Raw genomic sequence first — 25294 nt, 5'->3', positions numbered from 1 at the left:
CAGTGTGGGAGGCCTTTGGGAAGTGTTTGGGGGCATTTTTGGTTGTCATAATGATGGAAAGGGCCCTACTGGATGGTGGAAGGGAGCCAGGAATGTTAGATGTCCTGAAGTGTGTGGGACAATTCTACACATCAAGTGGTTGTCCTGTATTTCATTCAACTTTTCAATGGCTGTTCGGGTATTCATGTAGGTGGAAAGCCTTTTTATAATGATCTGAACCTGGAACCTAACCCTATTCCTCTGCTTTACATATAGGCACAAAGTATTCTTTTTTTTGATGTTGCTTATTTAATTTATTAATATTTTATTTAAATTCAATTTGCCAACATATAATACCCAGTGCTAATCCCATCAAGTGCCCTCCTTAAGTACAAAATATTCTTTTGTGCAATTTCAGTTTTCCCTCTTTAGGACTGCAACTAATATGCAGGTTAAGGGAGGGATGTCATTTTGGCAGGGAGGGGTGGTGGATAGGATTTTCCAGGACTAGTTTAGAAAACCACCAGTGGCAAGACTGCTTATGATATCTGATTGTGTTACCAATATTACACACCTGTGTCGATTTGCATTAGCAGCCGTCACACTTACAATGATTTGGCATAGAGGCGCGGTATGTGACTACATCCTTGGGCCTTCTGAGATGCTTATGTCCAAGCACTTACATATTGAAAACTGATTTAAGTCACAGATGGCTTTTCTTGTAATTCTGTTTTATAATACAGCTAGGACCTTAGATTGATTTTTTTTTTTGGAACATAAGTGAGGGAGGCTTTGGATACCCTTTTAAGATAGTAGAGAAGAACCTTAAAAAATATTTGCTATAAAAAGAAGACACTGGATCTGAGAGGGCTAAAACCTGTTCTATTAGATAAAACTCTAGCTGATAAAGGTGGTAAAGTAACAGATTCCTATCAGCACAGGAAGATCCTTACAAGAACACAGGATTTGCCATCTGAGCCTTACTGCTCCAAGCAGGAACCAAGATCAGAGTTTTCCCAACTTAGTCATCTACATGCCACTATTATAGTTTTTACAATACCTGCCTACACCACCATTTATTTAATGTCTTTCTTTAAATCAAATAAGTTCCTTTTTACCTACCTATATCTTTTATAAACTTGGTACCAATAAAAACCAGATTGGATGTGCTTATTACATTTTTTCCTATTATACATAAAAATAAATGTGTATGGGCAGCCCGGGTGGCTCAGTGGTTTAGCGCCTGCCTTCAGCTCAGGGCGTGATCCTGGAGACCTGGGATCGAGTCCCATGTCAGGCTCCCTGTATGGAACTTGCTTCTCCCTCTGCCTGTGTCTCTGCCTCTCTCTCTCTCTCTGTGTCTCTCATGAATAAATAAATAAAAAATCTTAAAAAAATAAGTGTGTAGCTATAAAAGTGAAAGAAAGAAGGTTGTTTTTTTTGTAACAAAAAGATCATCTGGTACACCCTTCTGTATGCTTCGTGCACTTTGGGAACCAGTGCTATAACGGGTATACAGTAATGAAGATTACTGGCTTGGAAAACATTATTTAAAGTCAATTACCCTGGGTGTTATTCTGTATGTTAGTAAATTGAACACCAATAAAAAAAAAAAAAAAAAAAAATAAAGTCAATTACCAAGTAATATTGATAATCTTTGTGAAGATACTCTCTACTAAACTCATTTCAAAAATTCCTTGTAATAGGGCAAACTCTCCAGCTGCTGCTATAAGCATATTATGTATAATTTAACCTTAGAATAGAATATGCCATCCATAACAACAAGTCTTTCTGAATTAGCACCTTAAATAATTTTTTAAAAAGATTTTATTTATTCATGAGACACACACACACAGAAGGAGAGAGAGAGAGAGAGAGAGAGAGAGAGAGAGGCAGAGACACAGGCAGAGGGAGAAGCAGGCCCCATGCAGGGAGCCCGATGTGGGACTCAATCCCAGATCTCCAGGATTAGGCCCTGGGCCGAAGGTGGCGCAAAACCGCTGAGCCACCCGGGCTGCCCAATAATTTGTTTTTCACTGAATTTGTCAAGCCCTTACTATGTACAAAACATTGTTCTAGGCACTAGGACTAGCAGTGAACAAAATAGAGTTTTCTTTTGTTGTGAGCTTATATTTCATTAATGTAAGATGAGAATAAAGGCAAAATTAATTTCCATTAGTCTCAAGAAGAGAATAGATAGCAATACAGCATTAAACTCCAGATCAATCAGATGGCCCAAGCTTGGCATCGGAGGATGTGCACACACGATACTGTCCTTGGCTTTTCATTTTGTCTAGCAAATTAATTTTAATGTTTCTTTATTTGTTTGTATAGCTTGTCTCACAGTATACTATTTTGTTGATGCTTTGCACATATTTCTTGGGACCGTTTAAAATTCTATTCCACAATTTAGGGATCCCTGGGTGGCGCAGCGGTTTGGCGCCTGCCTTTGGCCCAGGGCACGATCCTGGAGACCCCGGATCGAATCCCACATCAGGCTCCCGGTGCATGGAGCCTGCTTCTCCCTCTGCCTATGTCTCTGCCTCTCTCTCTCTCTGTGACTATCATAAATAAATAAAAAAAAATAAAAAAAAATTCTATTCCACAATTTAAGGAATGGAATTTAGAATTTGCTGATACTTCAGCCCAAGTTCTCATTTTTCATATGTAACTTAAAATTGTCCTTAAGTCACCTTGAGTCACACTTTTCTATTATTCATGCCATTAATATCATTGGTTAATTGTTACCAGTGCTTCTTATCATTTAAAGGAGTATAAGTTGTTCCTTCTTTTAAATGTTCTCTATTTAAGACACTTAAAAAATAATACTAAAGGTGATTTAAGGCAGCGAGAGCTATTTAATAGCTCACAATACTCAGAGAGAACATTCCTGTCATAAGACTCTGGTGACATGTCTTATTGTTAATTTCCATATAGTGGGTGTTTCTTACTTATCCAGCTATGAATGTTTGATGAAATTCATCCATTGTATTACCCTGTTAGTCATTTCCAAACAACTGAATAAAACCCCAGTGTTTTAGATTATTTTCAAAATCTCAGGTGGCACGACTGGCCTTTATAGGTTCAGCTAATGGAAATTTTTAAAATAAGAAAGCTAAGCTCTTCACAAAGATTGCTTTGAAGTTCCAGTTAATAATTGCTGTTTAAAATAATTGGCTCTAAAGAATTCCAAGATTCTGAGAAGTCATGAGTCACTGAAGAAAAATTAAGTTAAACCCTCAAATAGCTTTTGTGTTAGGAGTTTTTGGTTATGTTATAATTCTTTCAAAACAGGTTGTCCATATTTGGCAATTCTGAGTCAAGAAAATGTTTGACTAACTAGATAATGCTCATCTTTCAATATATTAATCAATTCTAATCTTTCAAGAGATTTCCCTATCAGGTGTTAGAGTCTCTTTGCCTCTGATTTTTTTTTTTTACATGGGTATTAGACACTTTAGCAATGGTATCAAGAACAATATTGACACTTTGGAAACCTAATATTGACCCTTAAAGAATAATTACTGCTATAATCTGGAGGGATAAATGTGGTAGAGAGAACACTTTAAGAAAAGAGATCCTTCAAAGAAAGGACTTTGCTTCTTTCTAATTGCAAGAGCTAAGCTATTATTACAGTGCCTGGCACATAATAGATCTCAATAAATATCTATTCAGTGAGTAAACAAATGAAAAAGTATCCCAGCAGCCATAGTATGTATATCATAAATAAGGTATATATATATCGCATGACACATAGAACACTTTCAATAAATATCAGCTAATTTTAGAGTTACTGTTACAGATTGTGTATTGATATTGGCTTGAGATCCTGGATTTTTCTATGTAAGAAATATGAAATAGAATTGAGCCCTGAGACCAGTGTACCTTGTTTTTATGAAGCATGTTGATAAAGAAGTCTCGATCTAAGATATAGAAGGTTGAACTAAAGGTGTCGATGTGATAGAGAATGCATTTTCATTGCACATCCAGGAATAATGAACCATGTTTCTGAAATTTAGTTTTAATATTAGCAAGAAACAACCACTTGCTAAGCAAGATACAAGGGAGAGAAAATGTATTTTTCTTTACTCCCAAGTCTTCAGTGATTCTCCACTTTACATTTTACAGAGTAAATGACAAACTTCCATTTAAGAAGGTCCCTATTCTTGTACTTTTTTTTTTTTTAAAGATTTTATTTACTTATTCATGAGAGACACAGAGTGAGAGAGACAGAGAGATAGGTAGAGGGAGAAGCAGGCTCCATGCAGGGAGCCCGATGTGGGACTCAATCCCGGGACTCTAGGATCACGCCCTCAACCGCTGAGCCACCCAGGCATCCCCCTGTTCTTGTTCTAACCAATCCTTATTATGTAGTAAAAGTTTCAGACTAGTTTTAACATCAATCCTCATTACTTTCCTCCCAAAACTGCAACTCCCTCCCTTAATCATTATGTTCATTCTAGGACCTGAAGGCACTTACTCTTTGATTACTCTTTGAATGTACCTAACATTTTTTCACCCCTGATCTTAATTTGCATGCACTTAAAAAAATCGCACTTACAAAAATTCAATCATTGTCCAAGTGCCAATGCTAATCATTCCATGAAGTCCTTCCCTAGAATGTCCAGTAATCTTTTCTTTTCTTTTTTTTTTTTTTAAGATTTTATTTATTTATTTGTCAGAGAGAGGGTGAGAGCACAAGCAGGGGAAGCAGCAGGCAGAGGGAGAAGGAGGCTTCCTGCTGAATAAGGAGCCAGGTGTGGGGCTCCATCTCAGGACCCTGGGATCATGACTTGAGCTGAAGGCAGACACTTAACTGTCTGAGCCACCTGGGCATACTTCCAGTGATCTTTTCATTGGAACTTCCTTGGCACCTGTCAGTGTATCTGGTGTTTATGAGTTGTGTGCCAGCATTTCCTAAAATGTTTTTCCCCCATCCTGCATCTCTTATAACTCATAGTCTAGCATACAGTAGTTGCTCAATAAATATTGTTTGATCTAATTCATTTTTTTCTTCTTTTCAAAAAAAGAATAAGACCTGGAATAAATCTAGGTCTTCCAAGGAGATTTTTGGCATAGATTTTTGGCTTTCTGGTCTTTACCAGAATTGTCTCCAAAATAGAAAATAGAGCTAATGTGGTAAGGCACAAAAATGAAAGAATGAGAAAGGAATAAGAAAAGAGATGGAGGATTTTCCTTCTTCACATGGCAAGGCTTGTCAACAAATAGTGAGAGAGGGAAGGGGAATAAAGGGCTGATAATCTAACCTAAGGTAAGTACATTCTACTTGACTCATTTCTTGGCAACTTGGGAAAAATGGTGCTAAAAGTCTTTCCATTGCTAACGGGAACCAGAGCCAATGGGGAAAGAAGAGCAAGGAGAGAACACTGCCCAGCCTCTGCCTAGAACAAAAATGGCAACAGCCACAGCTGTCTTCATACCATCACGTCCGGATGGTAGTGGGGTAGGTGTGTGTGACAGAGGCACGGGGATATGGAGGTAAAACTTATTTTCATGGCTACACATTCCTTATAGATTATATTACCCAAGGGCACAAATAAGCACAGGTGAGAGAGGAGTCTCTGTCATGAGGTTTTTCTCTCTCTCTCTCTTTTTTTTCTTTGCTGCTTTGTATGTCAGGGAGATGTGAGTGTGGGGTAGGGCAGAAATAGCGATGGGCTTCTATAATGGCTCACATGGTGAGAATAAGGGAAAGTAATGGGACATGCACTTAGCCAACAAAGGTGGGACCAGGCCACCATGTTGTTGCAGGAATTTGTCTTTTAGTGGTACCACAGCTGTGGGAGCTCTGTTGCTGAGGGCTGGAGGCCAGTGGAGCACAGAACTAGCTCTCTGGGCAACAGATACACGACCCTCAAACTCAAAGGGTCCTCCATTGCCCTGCTTCCATGACCCCCCCCACCTTGCGTCCTACTTCAGGGAGAAACTAGAAGGCATTAGGTAGGAAATTCCTTACTTTTCTGCTACAAAACCTATAAAACTTCCCACCACAAAGCCATTCTTTCCTTCTTTTTACCTGTTCTATTAGAAAATCTGCCTCCTTTTGAAAGACCAGTCTCCCTCTCACCTTTCAGGACACTATACTTTCAGTTGTGACTTCCCTGTCCCATAGGGCTGGTTGCTCTTTCTCAACTGGATCTTTCTCACCATAATTTCAGCATGCTTAAATGTTTTGCAAAAACAAGACCAGCAAGACTCCCCTACCCCATATTCTCTCTACCACTTTATTTACAACCATACTTGGGAAAGAGATGCATCTGGCATTGTAGAGGGAGCTCAATAAAGATTTGTTGAAAGAATGAGTCACTGAAAGAATGGTAAACTGAAAAGAGAATAAATCATTCTCTTCTTCAACATGAGTCAAGTGCCTGTACTGTTATGTATTACATAATCTTCTAAGTACTTCTACATATGGCCGTAGAGAAATGGAAATAGAGAGATGCCAGTGATAATAACAGTCCACATTTATGGAGAATTTACACCGTGATAGGTGCTGTGCTAGCACTTTATACACACTCTACTTAGTGCCTTTCATGATGGCCCTGGGAGGTATGGAGGACAGAGAGGTCAGGACAGTCCCTGCTGCCAGAATCCAGATCCAGGCAACTGTTCTGGAACCAACGCCCACCACTATCAGGGGAAGTCCTTGGCTGATCCTTTCTTTCATTGCAAGTGGTAAAATCAATTTTACATATTTAAGGTAAAGTTTAAATAAGAAAGGCCTATGGTTGAGTGGAAAAACGGAATGTCGAAAGACCTGAATCCTTAGATCTTAACTCTTTCATTACTTAGCAGTGAGTCACTTGGCATCTCTGTTTTCTTATTTATTTATTTATTTATTTATTTATTTATTTATTTAGTTAGTTAGTTAGTTAGTTTTTTTGCTTGTAAAACTGAGAAACTGCGTTAAAAGATCACTTGACTGCCCTCATTTAAAAGTTTTGTTAAATGTAAGGTGCTCTTTAAACATGGATTAGAACTTTGATTTCATGGTTTTTGGAATAAATTTCACCTTTAAATGACAAACCATTACTGTGAGTATCATACATAGCTTTTATAAGTACCTAGCTTCACAATTTCCAATAATTTTTTCCAAGGTGGCCTTGTAAATAAAGTTTTTTGGCCCATCGCTGCAGCTTAATTTTCTGCATCTTGATATTACCTTAGTTAGAAAAAAAATAAAGATCCCCTTTCAGATTGACATTGCTTTTTCTTTTGAATAAAATCCCCTTTGTTCTGACTATAAGAGGGATACATTTTTTGGTAGAAAAAAATAGAATAGCAGGGTGAAAGAAATAATAATCATCTCAAAACAACACCTATTAAGATTTTGATGTATTTTAAAAAAACATAACTGAGATCTTTGAGATTCCTGTTTCTTTTTATTTAATATATTATAAATGTTTTAAGAAGCTTTCTTTCGGTGATGCACAGTTTGTGTGACAGGAAATAACCAACTTCCCCTTGTGAAAAATTAAAGCAACCAGTGACAGCCTCCAATCTGACTTCGTCCCAATAGCAATTCCATTTCCGTCTTCTTAAGGGACGGCGTACAAGTGTCCTCTCTTGTCACCACCACACTCTTCTTCTTATCAAAGAATACAAGGTCAGATAGTGAAATGAGCAATTTGTCATTTGGCACCTTCCACCAGAACAGAAGGAATATATGTATTCAAAAAGCTGTAAAATCTAAGGTCTGATGTGTTGAGTATACATTTTCTCTTTAAGTTATAGAAATATTTGTTCAAAGATATTGAGGCATCTTTATACCAAAAAAGAGTCTAAATATACTAAAAAAAGAAAATAACTACTATAATGTGAGAAAAATATTTAATATGAGTAATTACATATAAGTCACAGAAAAGGAACCTATTGCATACATGTATTGCCTTTGAACATGAACATTCATCTCTAAAAAGGAATTATAGTACCTTACGGTTAGGAGCTTGTGCTCTGGTATTGGATTTTTGGGCTTTGAACTCGGACTTAAAAATTATTTCTTGGGTGAGTTATTTCTTTTCTTTGGGCCTTACTTCCTCATCTGAAATAACAGCGCTTACTTCCTAGGGATCTTGTGGGATTAGATGCATCAGTCTTGGGCAAAGCATGTAAAGCAATGTCTAGAACCTAAGAGCTCCACACATATTAGCTATTATTATTATTATTATTATTATTATTATTATTTGATATAATATGTGTGTGGCATAATTCACCTATATCAGTGGTGATAAGACTCATGGAAGGTCCAGAGCCAGGCTGGCTGCATCAGGTAGCCTCAGGATGTTTTGCAAAATACTCTCCAGAGATTCAGGTTCAAAAAATTTCCAGTTACAGTGTGATGGATGCTTTTGCAGAGATGTGGTGGGAGTTCAGAGGAGGGAAAGAGTAATTGGTCCACTGAGAGGTTTGAAGGAGGCATCACAGAGGTCATAATGCTGGGAGAGGGCTTGAGTGATGAATAGAAACTTCTTAGGAGAAGGGGTGGCTGGGGAGAGGTGTACTCAGTAGAGGAAGAAGGTACATCCAAAGTTCAACTACATCTGCTAAGGACCTATTATGAGCAAGATAGGCTGCTGGACACACTAATCTCATCTACTTCTCACCTCAACCTAGGGAGCCTGGTGTTACAATCTCCTTCCATATGTGCGGACAGTAATAGTTTGTGCACTTTTCCCACACTCACAAAAGAAGTAGGATTCAAACCCAGGTCCAACTTCAAAGCTGTCTGTCTTTCTGCCAGCTTCCTCTGTTGACCATGGTTTAGAGCTTGTGCATAGCAGTGGGAGTGCAGTGTGCGTGGGGCTCTGGGCGGGGCAACCATGGGGGCCCAGGCAGAGAAGCAGCCTGTGGTTAGGTGGGAAGGACCTCTGCTCGTTCAGGTGTTCACAGCAGCCCTCTTAGCTTCTAGGCCTTCAGAGGATCTATATAGCCCTGGGATGCCTCGCCTGGGAGATATTTCCACCTGGCCTCCTGGATCCTGTACCTGGCATTGAGCACTCCCACCTTAAACCTGTTGAGGTGGCTGTTGTTAGGTGTCATGGTACCGGCCAGTTCCCCTTGGGGACTTTCCTCAGTAATTGCTGCCACCAGTTCTACTGTCCTCCCCTCTTAGATTTACTTATGAGTAATAAACCATCCAGGTGCCTCAAGGCAATTTAGTTTGCTAGTTAAGGAAGAAAACCATCTTCTTGATCTTGTGTGTTAACCCTGAGATCTCAGTTTGGAAACACACCAAAGATTCTAAGCGTGGAACACTTTCTATTTTTTCCTGTGTATAGTTAAATATGGACCATGGTAAGTCATTTAAATCTTCCCAGACTTTGAAGGTGGAGTGGCAATGATAGGACATAACCCTTCGTTTTGTTTATTAATGAAGTCACAAGAGATAGGCCATGCTTCCTTCTGGGTAGGAGGTTGAATTTAATTTTATTTAACGAACAACTCATTCTAGCTCAGTGACTTCAGTCAAAAGAAACTTAATTTACTCCTGCTTCCCTCTATATTTGACTCTCTCCAGAAATCCGGAGAAGCCACTATACCAGAAAGATTCTGAAGGGGTCAGGGTTTTACTCATGGAAGTGCTGTGGTAGAAAAATTGTCATTGCTCTGTGCTAACACGCAAGCGAGTTAGCAAACCCACTGTGCTCTGACACAAGCAACCACGTACGAAACAGAGTCCATGATGTGAGGTAGGGTGGTGTCTGAATTGTGGTGTCTAAAGAGTTTCTCACAGAGGAAAAGAAATTGCTGGTGAGACAGAATTCTTTGTGGGTTTTATTATCAGTAGTCCTACACTTCGCTAAATCAAACTTATGACACACTACAATTATAGGGGCTCTTGAATGAAGTTGTTGATCCCTGTTCTGGCCATATGGCTCATGGATGATTGTGATTCCCAAGTGGAACTTCCAAAACAGGCCTTTCTGACCTGCACTGCGGTCCTTTATTTGAAGCTCTCTCGGACATTTCTACTTCATTCTTACAAACAACTGTCCCTGAGCTCACTGTCTTTCCCCAACTCACTCTCCAACTTTGTTCATGGCTGGTCTCTTCTGGCGGCCAGACCAACCCTGGGATTTCCCAGCATTCAATATCATCAGGTTTTATCTCCTTTTCTCCACATCATCTCTGGATTTATACCTTATTTCTACTTCCATCATAGTCTGCTGCCTGGTCATGTTTCTCCCGATTTCCTGAGTCTGACCCACCTTAATTAATTTTCTTAAACACTATTTTATGCTGTCTATGTTTTTTCTCAAAATTCTCTAGTGACCCTCTTTGCTTAATGAGTCAAGTTCAAATTCTTTATCTTGGCATTCTAAGCCTTTCGTTTTCTCTCTAGTCAACATACTTTACTACTTTCTGGACCTTCTCCTACTTAATGACTTAATGTCTCCCATATGTCAGCTTGGTCTTACTTTTAGGCAATTGCTTAACTAGACAACGCTCTATCTTATCTCTCAGAGTTCAGCACAAGACCATAAAGCCCTTTTTTCCTGCTCAGAGCACTTCAGTCATCTCTGCCTTCTTTTGTCCGATTTATTGTCTTAGTCAATTCTTTTAGAACTAGATAATTTATGCTCCTGTATAGTCTTTGTTTTAATGTATGTTTGTCTTGCCTGTATAATGAGATTGTTAGGTCTTTAAGGGTAAAATAATATCTGAGGGTTTCCTTTTGAGTGTTCAGAATCCTCAGCCCAGGTGTAGGATGTAGTAAGTGCCACCCTACTATCTACAGTTCTTGTTGACTCAAAAGAAATTGTTCCGATATTTGTGTTTGGTGTCTTTGGCAGACTCCAGTCCCATGGCTGTCTGAGAGAGGAGCTCTCCCAGTCCCCTGGCCTCGTGGCCTGCTTGGCATAGAGTAGATATTCTATTTGTTGAATGAATGCATGACAACCTAGAGGAAATAACTGGACTCCCTATTTCAATTTTCTATTTTCATCACTCATATAAAAAACAATAAATCCATTAAATGATGTCAGCCAGGTTAACAAAAGGCAATGGCTGTCTTCAGTTTTGGCTTTAGAAGGTGAAAACTGTTTCTCTTTGATTATGGTTTCCCCAGAAAGTCAGGTATATTGAATGATCTATCCTGGCTTCTTTGGCTTCTACTTGAATACCCCATCTCCCAATAAAATTTATATCTGGTTGAGTACAGTTGTTGATGACTCTTTTCTGGTTCCTTAGGTCTTGAAGCACATCTTAGAACGGCTTTAAAATGGTTGGCCTTGGTGTACAGCCCTCCTTCACTTCATTGTTGCTTCAGTACTGTTCATGTTTTAGTTCCTCCAGAACACTTCTATTCTCCCAAGGCTGAGTTAATGGCTCCCTTCCCCAATTTCCCCAAAGGTAATCATGCTCTCCTCTGAATCCTGAATACACAAACATGCTTATCATATTATGTATACTTTAATTGTACATGCATGTATTATTAAATGCATCAGACCACATCAAAAAGGTATAGGCTTATGTCTCTATAAATTCCTCAAGGACAGTGGCTATGTCTCATTATCTTTGCATCTCTAGCACCTGGCTCACCGCCTACCCCAGGAGGTGCTCCACTGATGGTCACTGATGAATCGTGACAGGGAATGAGTAAAACAGTGAGGACAACATCAACTGTGTCTTCTGCAATGCAATGGCATTTCACTGGCTAACCATCCTACTGGTTTGGCACTGCTGCGTGTGAAGTACTGGGGAGCTTGTAGCCAGAAACCGTGGGTACACATTATGGAGCATGATCCAGGTGAGTCAGAAAGGAACCGTGACCTCAGTCAGTGTCTTGTCTTTCTTCTAGGGGAAGACCAATATCGAACTTTGACATTGTGGAGGGTTACCCTGGCACTCACAAGAAGTTTGAGCTTGTCTCAGCTGTCACCTCCCTTCTTTGTTTGCAAGGCACAGGGCTGAGGGCCTGAATTTTGGGGAGAATTGGATATCATCTTCTGAACATGACTTCTTTCAGACCATCTCGTAACATTTTTTAAAGGCTGTTTTATTTTCTCTCTCTTTCTACTTTTTAATTGAGATATAATTGACATGTAACATGTGTAAGCTTGAATGTATAAGGTGTTTGATTTGATACATTTATATATTGCAGTATGATTACCACAGTGTTAGCTAACACCTCTATTAGGTCATATAATCATCATTTAATTATTGCTGTAAGAATAATTAAGATGTAGTCTCTTAACAACTTTGAAGTTTATAATACAGTACTGTTGACTATAATCACTGTGCTGTGCATTGGATTTCCAAGACTTATCTATCTACTAGTTACAGGCTTGTACCCTTAAACAATATCTCACCCTGTAACATTTTAATTTAGGTTCTTTACATTTTGTATGTTTCTCATTGGTAACATTAAGAATTACCTTTAAGAAGATGACTGACAGGCTGTCACCATCTGCCAGGAATTCTTTCTTAGAAAACTGAGTTTGTAAGCAAATTGTTCCTCTTTAAGAGGGGGGCATCACTTAGTACCAGATGGTTTGTTACATGCTGGGTGCCTTTTGATTGACAGTTTTTCTATGAACATATTTTCTATTTCTGCAGGGTGTAATGTTTTAGATGGCAGTTTTTATTTATTTTTATTTTTTAAAGATTTATTTACTTATTTATTATTTATGATAGACACAGAGAGAGAGAGAGAGAGAGGCAGAGACACGGGAGGAGGGAGAAACAGGCTCCATGCTGAGAGCCCGATGCGGGACTCGATCCCGGGACTCCAGGATGGCGCCCTGGACCAAAGGCAGGCACCAGGGATCCCCTAGATGGCAGCTTTTAAAAAAGCATTTGAGTCTCTGGTCATTTCTTCTTGTACAAAAAAATCATAATATATATTTTTATATTATATTTATATATTATTTTATATTTATGTTGTAAATATATAGAATAAACATAATATATAATTTAATATATGTATATATTATACATATATATTTATATGTCAGATACAAATATACAGTATTTATTAGTTCTATTTCAAAAATAATGAGCAAAGGAAAATCTTTTTTGTAGCTCTGCTAAAATTACCTCACACTTGTGCAGTTAAAATGGCCCTGCCTGGAGAGGCATATCTGGAGGAATAGAACTTTAAAGATCAAGATTAGCAAATTAGCCAGCAGGAAAAGCCAAATAGCCAATTAACCTACTACTGCAAAGCCCCAGAGCTGGTCTGGAGCTCCAGGCTCTCTGTGGCAGCTGAAACATGCTGCCCTAAACCTTCCAGCTGAAGCTACCTCGTTCCTTCAAGCTCCACAGTCACTGGGAATGTTTGCTTTGTATGTCACTTCCTTTGCAGAGCGAGTGTGGAAATCACATTGTGTTGCTCTGAAATGGTTGCCATGGGAACATCTCCACCTAGTCATTATCTACTCAGCCTACTGATTATATTAAACCAGGAGGCGGAATGTGCAAGGGGCGCTGTAGCCACCTGTTCTGCAGAAAATTGTGATTGCTTCTGCGACATTTTCGCCTCTGTGGCCAACATTTCTCAGAACACTGTCTCCTCATTTTCTCTTCTCTTGCTTCCCTCTAAACAGAGGTGGTGAATGACACAAATCTCTAGGCCGCTGGCATTGGGATAATGGAGTCATTACATTCCCATTCCTCCTGCCCTCTTCCAGGTCTCTGTTTTTGTATCTCATGTAGAATAAAAATAAATTGTCACTCTGCTCTCAATTTGTTCTGCCCCTCCATGCTTAGGCGTAAAGATAATCCTCTTCTTTAAAGGTCTGTGATTCCTGAGTCCCCCACAATGATGCTGAAGCCACATTTTTCTGCTACTTATCCAGAAAACTTCTCAAAATTCATACAAATGCCTCTAAATTGTATAAAATATAAACTGGCTGTCAACAGGTAACTTTGTCTTACGTATTTCTCAATAGAGAGATGTGTGGATCTGAATACGCCTCTTGTGAGGAGGATTTTCTGATCCTCATTCTTGGACTGAAAGTGACATTTAAGAGGTGTTGTCTTCAAGGAAACTTTTTTGGTAGGAAAACCTATAAAAATCCACTGGCCTTGTAATTATTGTCTAAACCAGAATACTTAGGGAGTGAGAAACTATATTAATAAGTTTGCCTAGACAACAGGTGCAGATTTGACTATGCCAAGCAAACTAGGTATATATCGTCACCTTATATGTAGACTAGTATGTAGGCATAGTAGTACAATGTCTTCAAGAAATAGGGAGAAAGGAATACTGCCCCCAGAACGATGTTTGTGCAATTAGAAGTTGTAACTGTGGAATTTAATATCTGGATCCTCAAGAAAGTTTCCTTGCTGTTTATACTTCTATCTCATGTAAATTGAGTCAATGTGAGTCCACTCATGAAAGTGAAGTGATAGCACTGGGGAGGGGGGGAATTGAAAAGAAAAAAATGACCCTAACAAAAGAAAATAGACCAGGCTGAATGTACCTATGGAGATGTCATCATAAACCCTTTTAATCTTGTTTAAAAATCCAACTTAAGGAATAGTCACTTTTTTCTGTAAAGGGCCATACAGTAAATATTTTTGGCTTTGTGGGCTGTATGGTCTCGGCTGGAAAGTAGCTATAGTTGAAATATAAATGAAGGACATGGCTGGGTTCCAATAAAATCTTATTTATGAGACAGGCATGGGTGGGAGCATAGATTTACTGCAATGATTGTGACCGGCACAATCTCATTCTGGTTATCTATTTCAATGTCTAGAAACTTTGTTTTGAAAGAAGAAAAGTTATTTTAGATGTTAATTCTGACATCTTGTTCCACTATAGCAGGTTGGGGCAGTACCTGGTGAAGCCAGTGGAGAAATGCAGTGGGCCTTACCATTTAATGCACATTTCTGTTATGCATGTTTCAGCCATTCAAGACATATGTTGAAGTGGGTGGTAGAAGGTAAACCTCCAGTGACACTTTGGAAAGGGAGTGGCAGGCAAGTGGGTCTCATTAAGCATTACAGAAGAGAGGCTGCTGGGATGCAGACACAGAGGATAGAGGCTCTGGCGATTTGGTTTTTCCTATGAATGGTCTTTTAAAAATGGCCCTATCCTCCTGGCAGAGAGAGCAAAACTGCAAGCACTTGAGGAAAATAAAGTCTTCAGTCTCTGCCTAAACTTGGAAAAAAGTGACTCAAAATTAAGGTAAGTGATACGAAAACTCACTTTAAGCTAGTCTGGTACTTACTGTGTAGAATTGGAATCAGTTGGTAAAAATAAAAATTTTAGGAGGAAGCCCCAAAAATGTTCCTTTGGAGTTTATTTTTACATTTTTATAGAATTGTATTTAAAATGTTTCCTTTTAGGCAGAAAGCACACACTAACAACTCAGGCTGGCAAACGTCAACAGAACATGAATGACATTAAAGAGAATTAAATAGGTTTTATAGAAAGATGTGACATAAATATTACATCTTAAGTGACTGTATGGAACACAGATAGCCACCCACCTGGTGCTACCTGGTGATAAGCTGCTGTAATTGCAGCCCAATCTAGAAAAATTGGAGAGTCACCACAGTAATGTTATTGATTCTGTTTTAAACCCACTAACCAGGTATACCAGGCATTTGACAATGGAATGGACAGTACCACAAATAAGGAAAAATCTCAGAGACCTTCACTCCTATCTGAGCTGTTGAGCAAAATATGGAGGTTGACTGACATTTATAATTATTTAATATCATCTTTTTGAGGGGATCTTTTGATCTAATTGGTAAGTTAACAAAAGTTACTGAGAAGTCGGTTCTTTGGGATCTTATAGTCTATCTGGGGATGTGTTTTATACATCTAGGAAAAAATTGAGTCCACTATAAAGCAAAATACAATGAAGGTAAATTGATATTGCCTTAGCATGTTTTACTGATGAAGAGACATGAGTGAAGGCACTATCTAGAATTATCTAGAGTGGTGTGCTGAGCAAAGGAGAAGGGGAAATTCAGAATGGATGTCCAACACTGTCACTTAATGTGTGGAGGGTCATGAGCAACAGATGGGGGTGGAGGGGCAGAGAGCATCTCATGCCAGGAGAAAGAGGCTGGGCATGAGTCCAGGAAGTTTCTGGTGGACCTACAGAAGATGGGTGACAGAATGGCACCTGCTTGTAAGTTATTTGTTATATAGTGAATAATATAGTAGTGAAACATTACCTGCACTGGTTTTCTCTTTAAATTTTTAATATTTTTTCCCGTTTTTAAAAAATGCTATGAAAGTAAAGCAAATGTTACAAAAGTAAAACAAATAATTGTAAAAAACCCAAAATCCAAGCGTTACAGAAAACTATGATGTAAAATATTTCATAATCCCACTTGCAAAGATGACTGCTATTAGCTGATCTTTCTTATTAACACCAGGATAATTTAGAAACAGATTATATAGATTGGAACCTTGGAATTATAAAGAGAAGTATCTCCTATATTCCTAATTTGTTCATGCCTTATATTTGAAACCATGATATAACATCTCATCTAATATTGAAAGAGGCTTTTTGGGTTATTTTCCCCATCTCACACTTAGTGGGTGAAGCCATTAGAGAGTCCTGGTGTCTGTGAGACAGTGAACAAAATGGACCCTTTGCTCATCCTCATCTTGTTTGGTGGAACGATATGCCTGGGAACTGGAAATCAGTACAGTCTAGTGACTGTCAAAGGAGTAACTTCCATGGGTAGTTGGAACAGCCTATTGGAGGTTATAAGGAACGGTAACAGATACCATCAGAGCTCCCCACTATCTCCCCAATATAGCCAATATTGCATTGGTTTAGCAAATCAACTGTGTCTCCTAGAATGTATTGTTTGGGGCTGGGTTGAGGAGGTTATCTCTAGTATGGAAAGGTTTCTCCAAGTCTCTGTGTCCCAGAAAGAGCTGAGAAAATAGATATTGCACATTGATATGGAAGTTTAATGAGCGAGGGAGAGTATAAGCATCTCCGTTCCCTACTGAGCTTTTGAGGATCTAAAGATAGCAAGTTTTGACTTCTCCTAGTAATTTTTAGGGGTCAAGGTAAGTCAAATTGTTCTTTTGCTGAACTTGCTTCTTCCAAAGGAAAGTAATGCTACGTGAGTGCAAGCCAGCAGTTTGAAATTTATAGATGGGAAGTGATGTGAGAACCAAACACTGAAAATCTGGAGCAAACTGTGAAATTTATCCACTTTTTCCCTCCATCGGCCCTTTAAGTCCAAAGTGCCAGATGGTTGCCATAGTTAGAAGACATGAAAGCAGGCAGGGTGACTGGTCACTGGTTTGGGTTTCCAAAGGAATTTGAGATTAACATAATTATGAACTGGAGGTTGAGCAAAACTCCAAATAAGGAGTAGTATATGAAGGGGAAAGGTACAAATTAATGACTTTCTGAGGTATTTGTAATGGATGAAGCAGCAAGCACAGAGATGTGAGAACCACCTTTCAGGGACCTCGGTTAGATAAGGAAGGTGAGAATCTGACAAGAGCTATAGAATAGGTTTCCTTGTAGGATTTTAACAATAAAATAGAATTTCATCTGGTCTAATCTTGGATGAGGGTGGAAAGAAGGTGCTGGTTAATGACAGGAATAAGCTTCCTTGTATAGGCCTTCACAGTTCTTAAGACTTAGATTTTTTAATTTTATTTTTCCCCACTCTATTAAACTTCATTTTCCCCCCAAATTTTTATTTAAATTCTAATTAGTTAACATAAGACTTACATTTTTAAAGCTTACATGGTCTCATTTGATTCTCACTAAAAGTCTGGAAGTCTGGCAGTGCCAGAATCACTTCGCTAGGGAGGAAATCTAAAGACAAAGGGTTAAGTTCCATTTGGGAGGGGAGACCTGGAGGAAGGAAGGCAGACCTCCGAGGGTTTTGAAGTTCAGAAGGAAGTGAGATTTTTTTTTTTTTTTTTAAGAAAACGTTTGTTCCTTTCCAGGTACACTTGATTACTCACTGTTAAGTAGGCGGAAGTCAATGAATGGGTAGGAGCCACGGCGTTCAGCAGGAACCCCCGTCTGACCCTTTAGTCGTACATCTCCTAAAAAACAGAAAATCCAAACAAATGTTTAAAAACGTTGCCAAGCGTATTCACTTTTCCTCTGTAAATGCTCTTACCCACTTAGGTCACTGGAACCAACACCAAATGTCAGGAGGAAAATGATTTCCATTTACCTTGCATGAGAGAGAGCTATGAGAAGGGATATTTAATGAATGCTGAGTGTAATGGAATTGGCAATACTCTATAGAGCAAAGCAGCACCCTGCTCCCTTTTAGATTTGCCTGGAAGATAGATCTGTGAAAATTTTAGTAATCTACAAAATTTCCATAGTCTGAGGGCCACATAGATGAGACATCTGAATGTGGGAGGACAAATGGTGTCCTGGGATGGTAGTGTTAATTCTTACTAGAATGTTTAATTGCCCGGTGTTATTTCTCTTGGTTCTAGCACTGTTGTTTTCTGACTGGTGTCCACCGTCCTGTTCCTCAGGCTGTACCACTGATCTGCTTTAGAATCCGCTGGGTGAAGGCCAGCCCAGCTCCAGGGACTTCAGACACTTTGTCACCCATATACATAACAAGTCAGTAGGGTTTTGTAGAACTCATTCATTCGTAGGTTTCCCTTAATGTCTGCACTCACTTTCCTTTGTGATGTGTCCTCTGCCTTCCCGATCAAGGGAGGTAAAGAAGTTGAATGGAAAAAACACGAACTTTAGAATGAAACAGACCATGGGTAATATGCTACCTGTACGATCTTGGGAAATTTATTTCTCCTAGCCTCAGCTGCCTCTCTTAAAGTGTCATTTGTTGGAGAATCTAAAATAACAGTTGCTACTACCTTGCAATAAATGTTGTGTTTACTTCTTTCTAAACTCCTGCAAAGCAAGGATTATGCATATTTTTGTGTTTTGTGTTTTTCCGTAGTGCTTTGTATATTGTATGGCACATAGCAGACTCTAAGGGAATGTCTTCTGTTGGCAAGAATAAATAAATATAAAGACAAGATTTGCCAATTGGTACATAAAATATGGAATTAGAGGAGAGGTAAAAATACATGAGATTTACTCTATTTCTGGAAGAACTGAATCAGAGAAGGTTTCAGGTCCATGAGTAGAGTCCACTCCCATAAACCACTCTTTCCCCGATGCGAGGTGGCCGTGGGGCGTCAGCCTATGAGTAGAGGAGTCTTCTCTCCTCCATTCCTACCTCCTGGAGTTAAGCAGGCTTGGGTGAGATTCCCCTCAGCAGTAACCCACACCATCGGCAGTGTTTAAAATATCCCTGACAGATGGATGTTGTGTGTATTTGGGCTTACAGACTGCAAGCTGTGAGCCCCCAGGCTATTCTGTGCTTTGAATCTTTTATTGGTACTTTATTTAATGCTCTATATAATCGGATATTATAGTGCCATCCTGATATTAAAGAATGTTACAATTTATGGAATAAAGCAAAGTGGGATGAGGAGGAAAGAGATAGAAAAATATTTTTATAAGTATGAAAATCATCTGACATTGAAGAAGAGAACGCTGTTTGCATTTGGCAAGTTCCTGGGGTGGATGGCCAGCAGTTATAGGAAAGCCACTGGGGAGAGTTGAAGAGTTTTTCTGTCTTCAGCAGCTTGTCTTGAACACCCCATGTTTATAACACTCCAGAGAGTTTACAAAGCACTTTCATAAACATCACAGGATATTTATTTTCTTGTTTATCTCGTTGGATCCTCACAATAGTCTTGTGTTCTCCTTACTTTATAGGTGAGACAAAGGGGGCTCAGGGAAGAAAGCAAAGAACTGTTGTTCACCTACCCTTTTCCAGCTCAGGGCTCAGACTCTTTAAAGGCATTCATTTGTGATGCGTGGGTGGCTCAGTTGGGTAAGCATTCAACCCTTGGTTTTGACTCAGGTCATGATCTCAGGGTCCCAGGATCAAGCCTCACACCAGGCTTTGCACTCAGTGGGGAATAGACTTGAAGATTCTCTCCCTCGGCCCCTCCCCCTTAAATAAATAAATAAATAAATAAATAAATAAATAAATAAATAAATCTTTAATGGCACTCAGTAGCTAGCTATTGCCTTTAACTGACTGCCTGAGTTTATGGTCCTTTAAGCTTAGAATTAGTAGGGCTGGTCCTTAAATCTAGGTTGCTAAACTTTAATGCAGAGCTCTCTCCCCAATACCATTGGTTTCTAACCTTAAGGAGTGTGCACATCTGTTTTCTTTTATAAATCACAGACCCCCATATGATAGAAGGTGAAATTTAGCAGACATTGAGAAAATACAGCATGTCAAAATGATATAATAAATTCAGCACTGTCTAAATAATGTATATTTTATAAATGACAGTAAGATAGACATATACTTCAAAACTTATGCATGGATGAGACTGTATTCATTTGGTTTACAAAATTGGCTAGGCTTTAGGTTTGTTGACCAGTTGTGTCATCCCTGAGGACTTACTTCTCTGAGGGGTTTCAGGCTCACCAATTGGAAATCCCTTGACCAGTAGGGATTTTTTTTTCTCAGTATTAGCAAAGCATTCTTTATGACTTTGCAGTTCAGAAGGTATCATTTCCTCAGAAAATGTCTGTAATATCTATAGAGGTTTTAAAGCATCTGCCAAAATTTATACCGTTTGTCCATCTGCCAGTCTAAGGCAGAGGATGCCCATTATCTTATAAGGCTTTAGGGGTTTAGGGAAACCTCGAGGAGACAGCACCACATGGCAGAATGGATAAAGGGAAGACAATGCTTGAGTAATTTAGACTCCTGTTACTGAGAGGATCAATATTTCACCATCTTGGGTGGTTGTTGGCAAATCAATAACCACTTGGAGGTCTGGTTTTCTAATATTTAAGTTAATTAGCATAATGACAGCAGCTTTGCTTACCTCAGAGGGTTGTTATGAGAAAATTACAATGCATGAAAATACCGTGATGGGTTATGGTTATTGAATCCTTACACTGTACTGAACGTTTCAGATGCATTATTGAATATCATCTGCTCAACAACCTAGGGAAGTAGGTGTTCTTATTGGACCATTTTGCAGATGAGAAAACTCAAGCCAATGGAAATTTTACAATTTGTTTGAGCTCACAAAACTAGTAAGTGTGGAGCTTGTGCTCAAATTCAAAATTGACTCTTAAACCCTGTGCTCTTTTTTTCTTTTTTTAAAGCTTTTATTTATTCATGAGAGACATAGTGAGAGAGATGGAGACACAGGCAAAGGGAGAAGCAGGCTCCATGCAGGGAGCCTGATGTGGGACTCGAGCCCAGGACCCTGGTGGGACTTGAGCCCAGGACCCTGGTATCATGACCTGAGTGGAGGGCAGACACTCAACCACTGAGCCACCCATAAATCCCATGTTCTTAACCCCTCTCCTATATTATCAGGGTAAAAAATTGTACAAATAGTTAAGCATTCACTTTTTATTGTCCAGTGTATGCTTTGATTGCTATTTGCCAATAAACCAACGATATATTCATCATGATTCCTGGAACCTGAATGCCAGGGGGATCCACCCCCTTGATGAATTTGAGATTCAATCAGATAGATGTTGTTTATTTGAATAGCAGTGCAGCGGAAATGGGCATGAAGAGTAAGACAACCAAATCCTGTTCTGGATCAACAAGGCATCTATTATTTTCAAGTAAAAGATGGAAAGCAATTATTAAAAATATTATTCAGTAGAACTGAAATTACCTAGCAACTAATCTCATCAAGCTCTTAATTAAATAAAATTTTCATGATGTAACACCATTTTGAGGAAAAAGAAGCAGTGAAGCAAGTTGATAGCAAAGATACTTAAACAAACAAAACCAAACAAATCAACAGTAACAACAACAAACTGCAAAACCTATACCTGAAAGGTTCCTTTTCAATGCTTACTCTGTCTATAGCTACAATTACAGTCTTGGAAGTGGATTACTCATAAACCTAATGATGGTCTTTAGGTGTAGTAAATAATAGTGTTTAAAAAGGATGAAATCATGTTAAAAATACTAGTAAGGCAGGAGGCAGGACAATGGCAAGTGGGCTAACGAAACATTTTAGAAATTTTTCAACATGAAAATTTAAATTCAGACAAGCCAAACATTCCATATTTTGAGCCTTCTATTTATTGGAGACTCTACTGAGGTGAAATTCATGTTTGAAAGTTCTCTTCCTTGCTCTCTGCTTTTATGAGCCCCTTCTGATACTAAATTGCTTCAATATGCTCGTGGGAAGAGAGAAATAATTCAGTAACAACCGTCCCCGGAGAAGCAGAGGCCACTGGGCTGATGTCCGAAAAACAGAACAAGTGGCGTCCTGCTGAACTGCTTTTCCTGGCCTATGGTCTCAGGCAATCATCTATTTACCTAAGGCCTTATATCCAAGCTAAACAATTATTTTGACTATTCATTAGGCCCTTGTTTAACTTAAGCAACTTTTTTTCTGGCAAGTGAAAGGTGCTATGGAAGCTGGGTCGGAAGTGTTGACAGCTCAGAGTCCTGTCCTCAGCCTGTCCTTATTGTGTTCCAAAATGAAACAAACAGCAGGGGAATTCTTATTTTGAAAGGGCTGCTTCTCTTTTGCCTCTTCAGGCCGAAAACATAACATGTCGTCCTCGAGTATTTAAGGCTGTAAACACAGGCAGAGAGCTGAGCTGAGTGGTTGTGGGAGCCAAGACCCGGAGACAGCCACTCACCCTCCCAGGGGCCGTGGTTCCGGGGTGGACCTCTTGCCCACTTGGCGTCTCGGGCTGTCTCTGCTTAATAAAAGTTTGCGCCGGGAGCAGACGTTATGTGGCCTCTTATGTAAGCGGCAAAGATGGTGGAGGCTCTGGCAGCCATGACAACCTACAGTGGCTGAAGCACGGGCCACAGGACGCGAACCAGACGCTAGCCCCAGGCGTGGGGTCAAGGTCATTTCAGGGTGGGGAAAAGGGGTAGGAAAGGAATAGAGCAGTGGCTACTGTGCTCCTCTTGCATCTGAGATGACGAGGAAGGCAATGATAACAGCTGCAGGAAACACAGAGGGACAGTCACAGCAGGAGTGCCCCTGTGAACGAGGAAGCTGAGCTGGTGGTGGTGTGAGAAAGATGCCACCATGAAGTGGCCCAAATATGGTGGGAGAGGAGAGGCTCTCATGAAAGGTATTCCTCTGAGCTTCCTTAGACAGCACTAATTCATGACACTACAATAAACTTGCAAGATGAAGGCAGAGACAACCCAGACCCCCAAATCTTAGCCAGGAGCTTTCACCAGGCTGCACTGCCTCAGCTGGTGGCTTCAAATAGTTCAGATGACTACTCTCAATTAGCAAAGTGAGTTATTTCTCCTGAGATGTTTATCTAGCCAAAGAGGAGAAAGGCTGTGCAATTTGATCGCTCTGTAGATTTATGGGACAGTACAGGCAGCCAGGTTAGATAACGCAGGCAGAGATGACTGCTCAGAGTGTTGTGAGCTTGCAGGAGATCCAGGATGGCTGATTAGGCAAGACTTCCCATTTGGGGCTTCAATCTTCTGCTTTTCTTTTTTGAGTAAGGCTGGACCTGTCTGGTCACTAAGGACTATGTGTTGAACTGGCTGAGTTTGAGGCTTCCTGTCTATTGATCTGTTGCACTAATTGTGCATCCACGGGTTGCTGAGAGGGTTTCTTCACGTGTAGTAAAGAGACAAACCAGGAGTTACTTGTCCAAAACCACACTTTTGGCAAAAGGAACAGAATAAAGTTTTCCTTGCATGTGAAAAAAAGTTCTTTCTTTTTCTTTTTAAAAACCTTGATCTTTATATCAAAATTAGAGAAAAGAGAAATCTCACCAAGTTGGAGTGCCCGAATAATAGTATATATACTACCTTGCAACTTTGGCTTAGAATTATTAAATACTTTATGATGAAGGTGCATCTCGGGACCCAAATGTTACAAAAGTGAATATATAAATAACAGTGCCTTTATTTTCTAAAGTAGGTGAGGTAGGTTTCAACTCAGACTAGATGTTCTTCATCTTGATGGTTTTACAGAGGGAATATGAGGAAAAAAAGGTGAGGGGGGAAAAAGTTACAATCACCAGGAACACAGGAGTCTAATAAAAACAGATATTGAACAAGCAGCAGCAGAAATGCCTGAAGAGAATTCCAAGAAGCTATGAAAGAAAACAAAGAACATGTCTTCTTATAAAGATTAAGAATGAAGGGAATAATCTGCAGAGTCATTTTAGGGAATATGTGATCTGGGTCTGTTTAAGTAATGAAAACACCACTGTAAGCTTGCACATTATTCAATTATTCCTGGGATAATGCTCAGCTTGCACATTATTCACTTATTCCTGGGATAATGCTCTTTAATTCTAGAATCTCATCAAAGCAAAGTCTGTCGTTTTTAAATAAGTGGTAGAGCTACAGCTATACATGTAGATCTGCACCTGTTCATCCCCACCTCTTCATCATGCCTGGCACAAAGTAGGCACTCAAAAAATAGTAACTATTATTCTTACTTAGGTATTGTTCATTTGAGGTTCCTGCTCCTTCTTTTCCCCCTCCCACAATAGTCGGTATTATTTAGGAGGATTTCTAAGTCAGGAACTGTTTTAAAGCTTTTTTTTTTTTTTTTAAGATTGACTTATTTATTCATGAGAGACATACAGAGAGAGGCAGAGGCACAGGCAGAGGCAGAGGGAGAGGCAGGCTCCCTACAGGGAGCCTGATGGGGGACTTGATCCTGGAACCCCAGGATCAAGCCCTGAGCTGAAGGCAGATGCTCAACCACTGAGCCACCCAGGCGTCCCAGAAACTGTTTTAAGGACTGTGCATGTATGAGCTTGTCTAGTCCTTATGACAGTTCTCCTGAAGGAGGTGTGTGTATTATCCCCTCTTGTATCCAGGAATGCAAAGAGCTTGCTTGTAAGTGACTGAATTGGAATTAGAAGCCAGGTGGCCTCGGGAGCACTTGATCTCTAACCACTGCTATACGGGGTCACTATCTCTATTTTCCACAGCAGTGACCAGTGCGATCACTCATGACATTATTCATGGTTTCCTTTGATCTCCCAAGCTATTTCTCCTCTGTCTGCTGGGTAGTTTAGAGTTATAAAAGTGAGTACCAAAGCAATGTCCTGAGGAAAGACAAATGTTTATCCTGGTGCTTTTTCACAGGAGCATTGAAGCCCAGTATGACAGGAATGATGTGACCCATGATGTGAGAGCCCATGAGTCCCCACTGGTGCAGGTTAGACCACAGGAATTCTGGACCCTGCTGGAGATCTAGGATTCTTGCAGGTCAGTAAAACTTTTGGGTAAGTGAGTCAGCAAAAGGGCCAATTCCAGGACAGGTTCTGAGGAGACCCTAGATTAATTCAGTTCATTTCAACAA

At 39.6% G+C, this 25294-nt stretch overlaps 1 protein-coding gene across 3 annotated transcripts in view; it reads right to left on the bottom strand.

The window, feature by feature from the left end:
* The window catches only part of PDE7B (phosphodiesterase 7B), a 309365-nt gene that overhangs the window by 59613 nt on the left and 224458 nt on the right, over window positions 1-25294 (bottom strand). For all 3 annotated transcript variants that reach the window (XM_025422364.3, XM_025422365.3, XM_025422366.3), the window contains one exon: window positions 17906-17989. In XM_025422364.3, the coding sequence (XP_025278149.1) occupies window positions 17906-17989 (84 nt within the window). The remainder of the gene's footprint in view (window positions 1-17905; window positions 17990-25294) is intronic.

This window comes from Canis lupus, chromosome 1 (assembly GCF_003254725.2).
Source record: "Canis lupus dingo isolate Sandy chromosome 1, ASM325472v2, whole genome shotgun sequence".
Lineage (NCBI taxonomy): Eukaryota > Metazoa > Chordata > Mammalia > Carnivora > Canidae > Canis > Canis lupus.
This window is presented reverse-complemented; position numbering and strand designations above follow the sequence as displayed.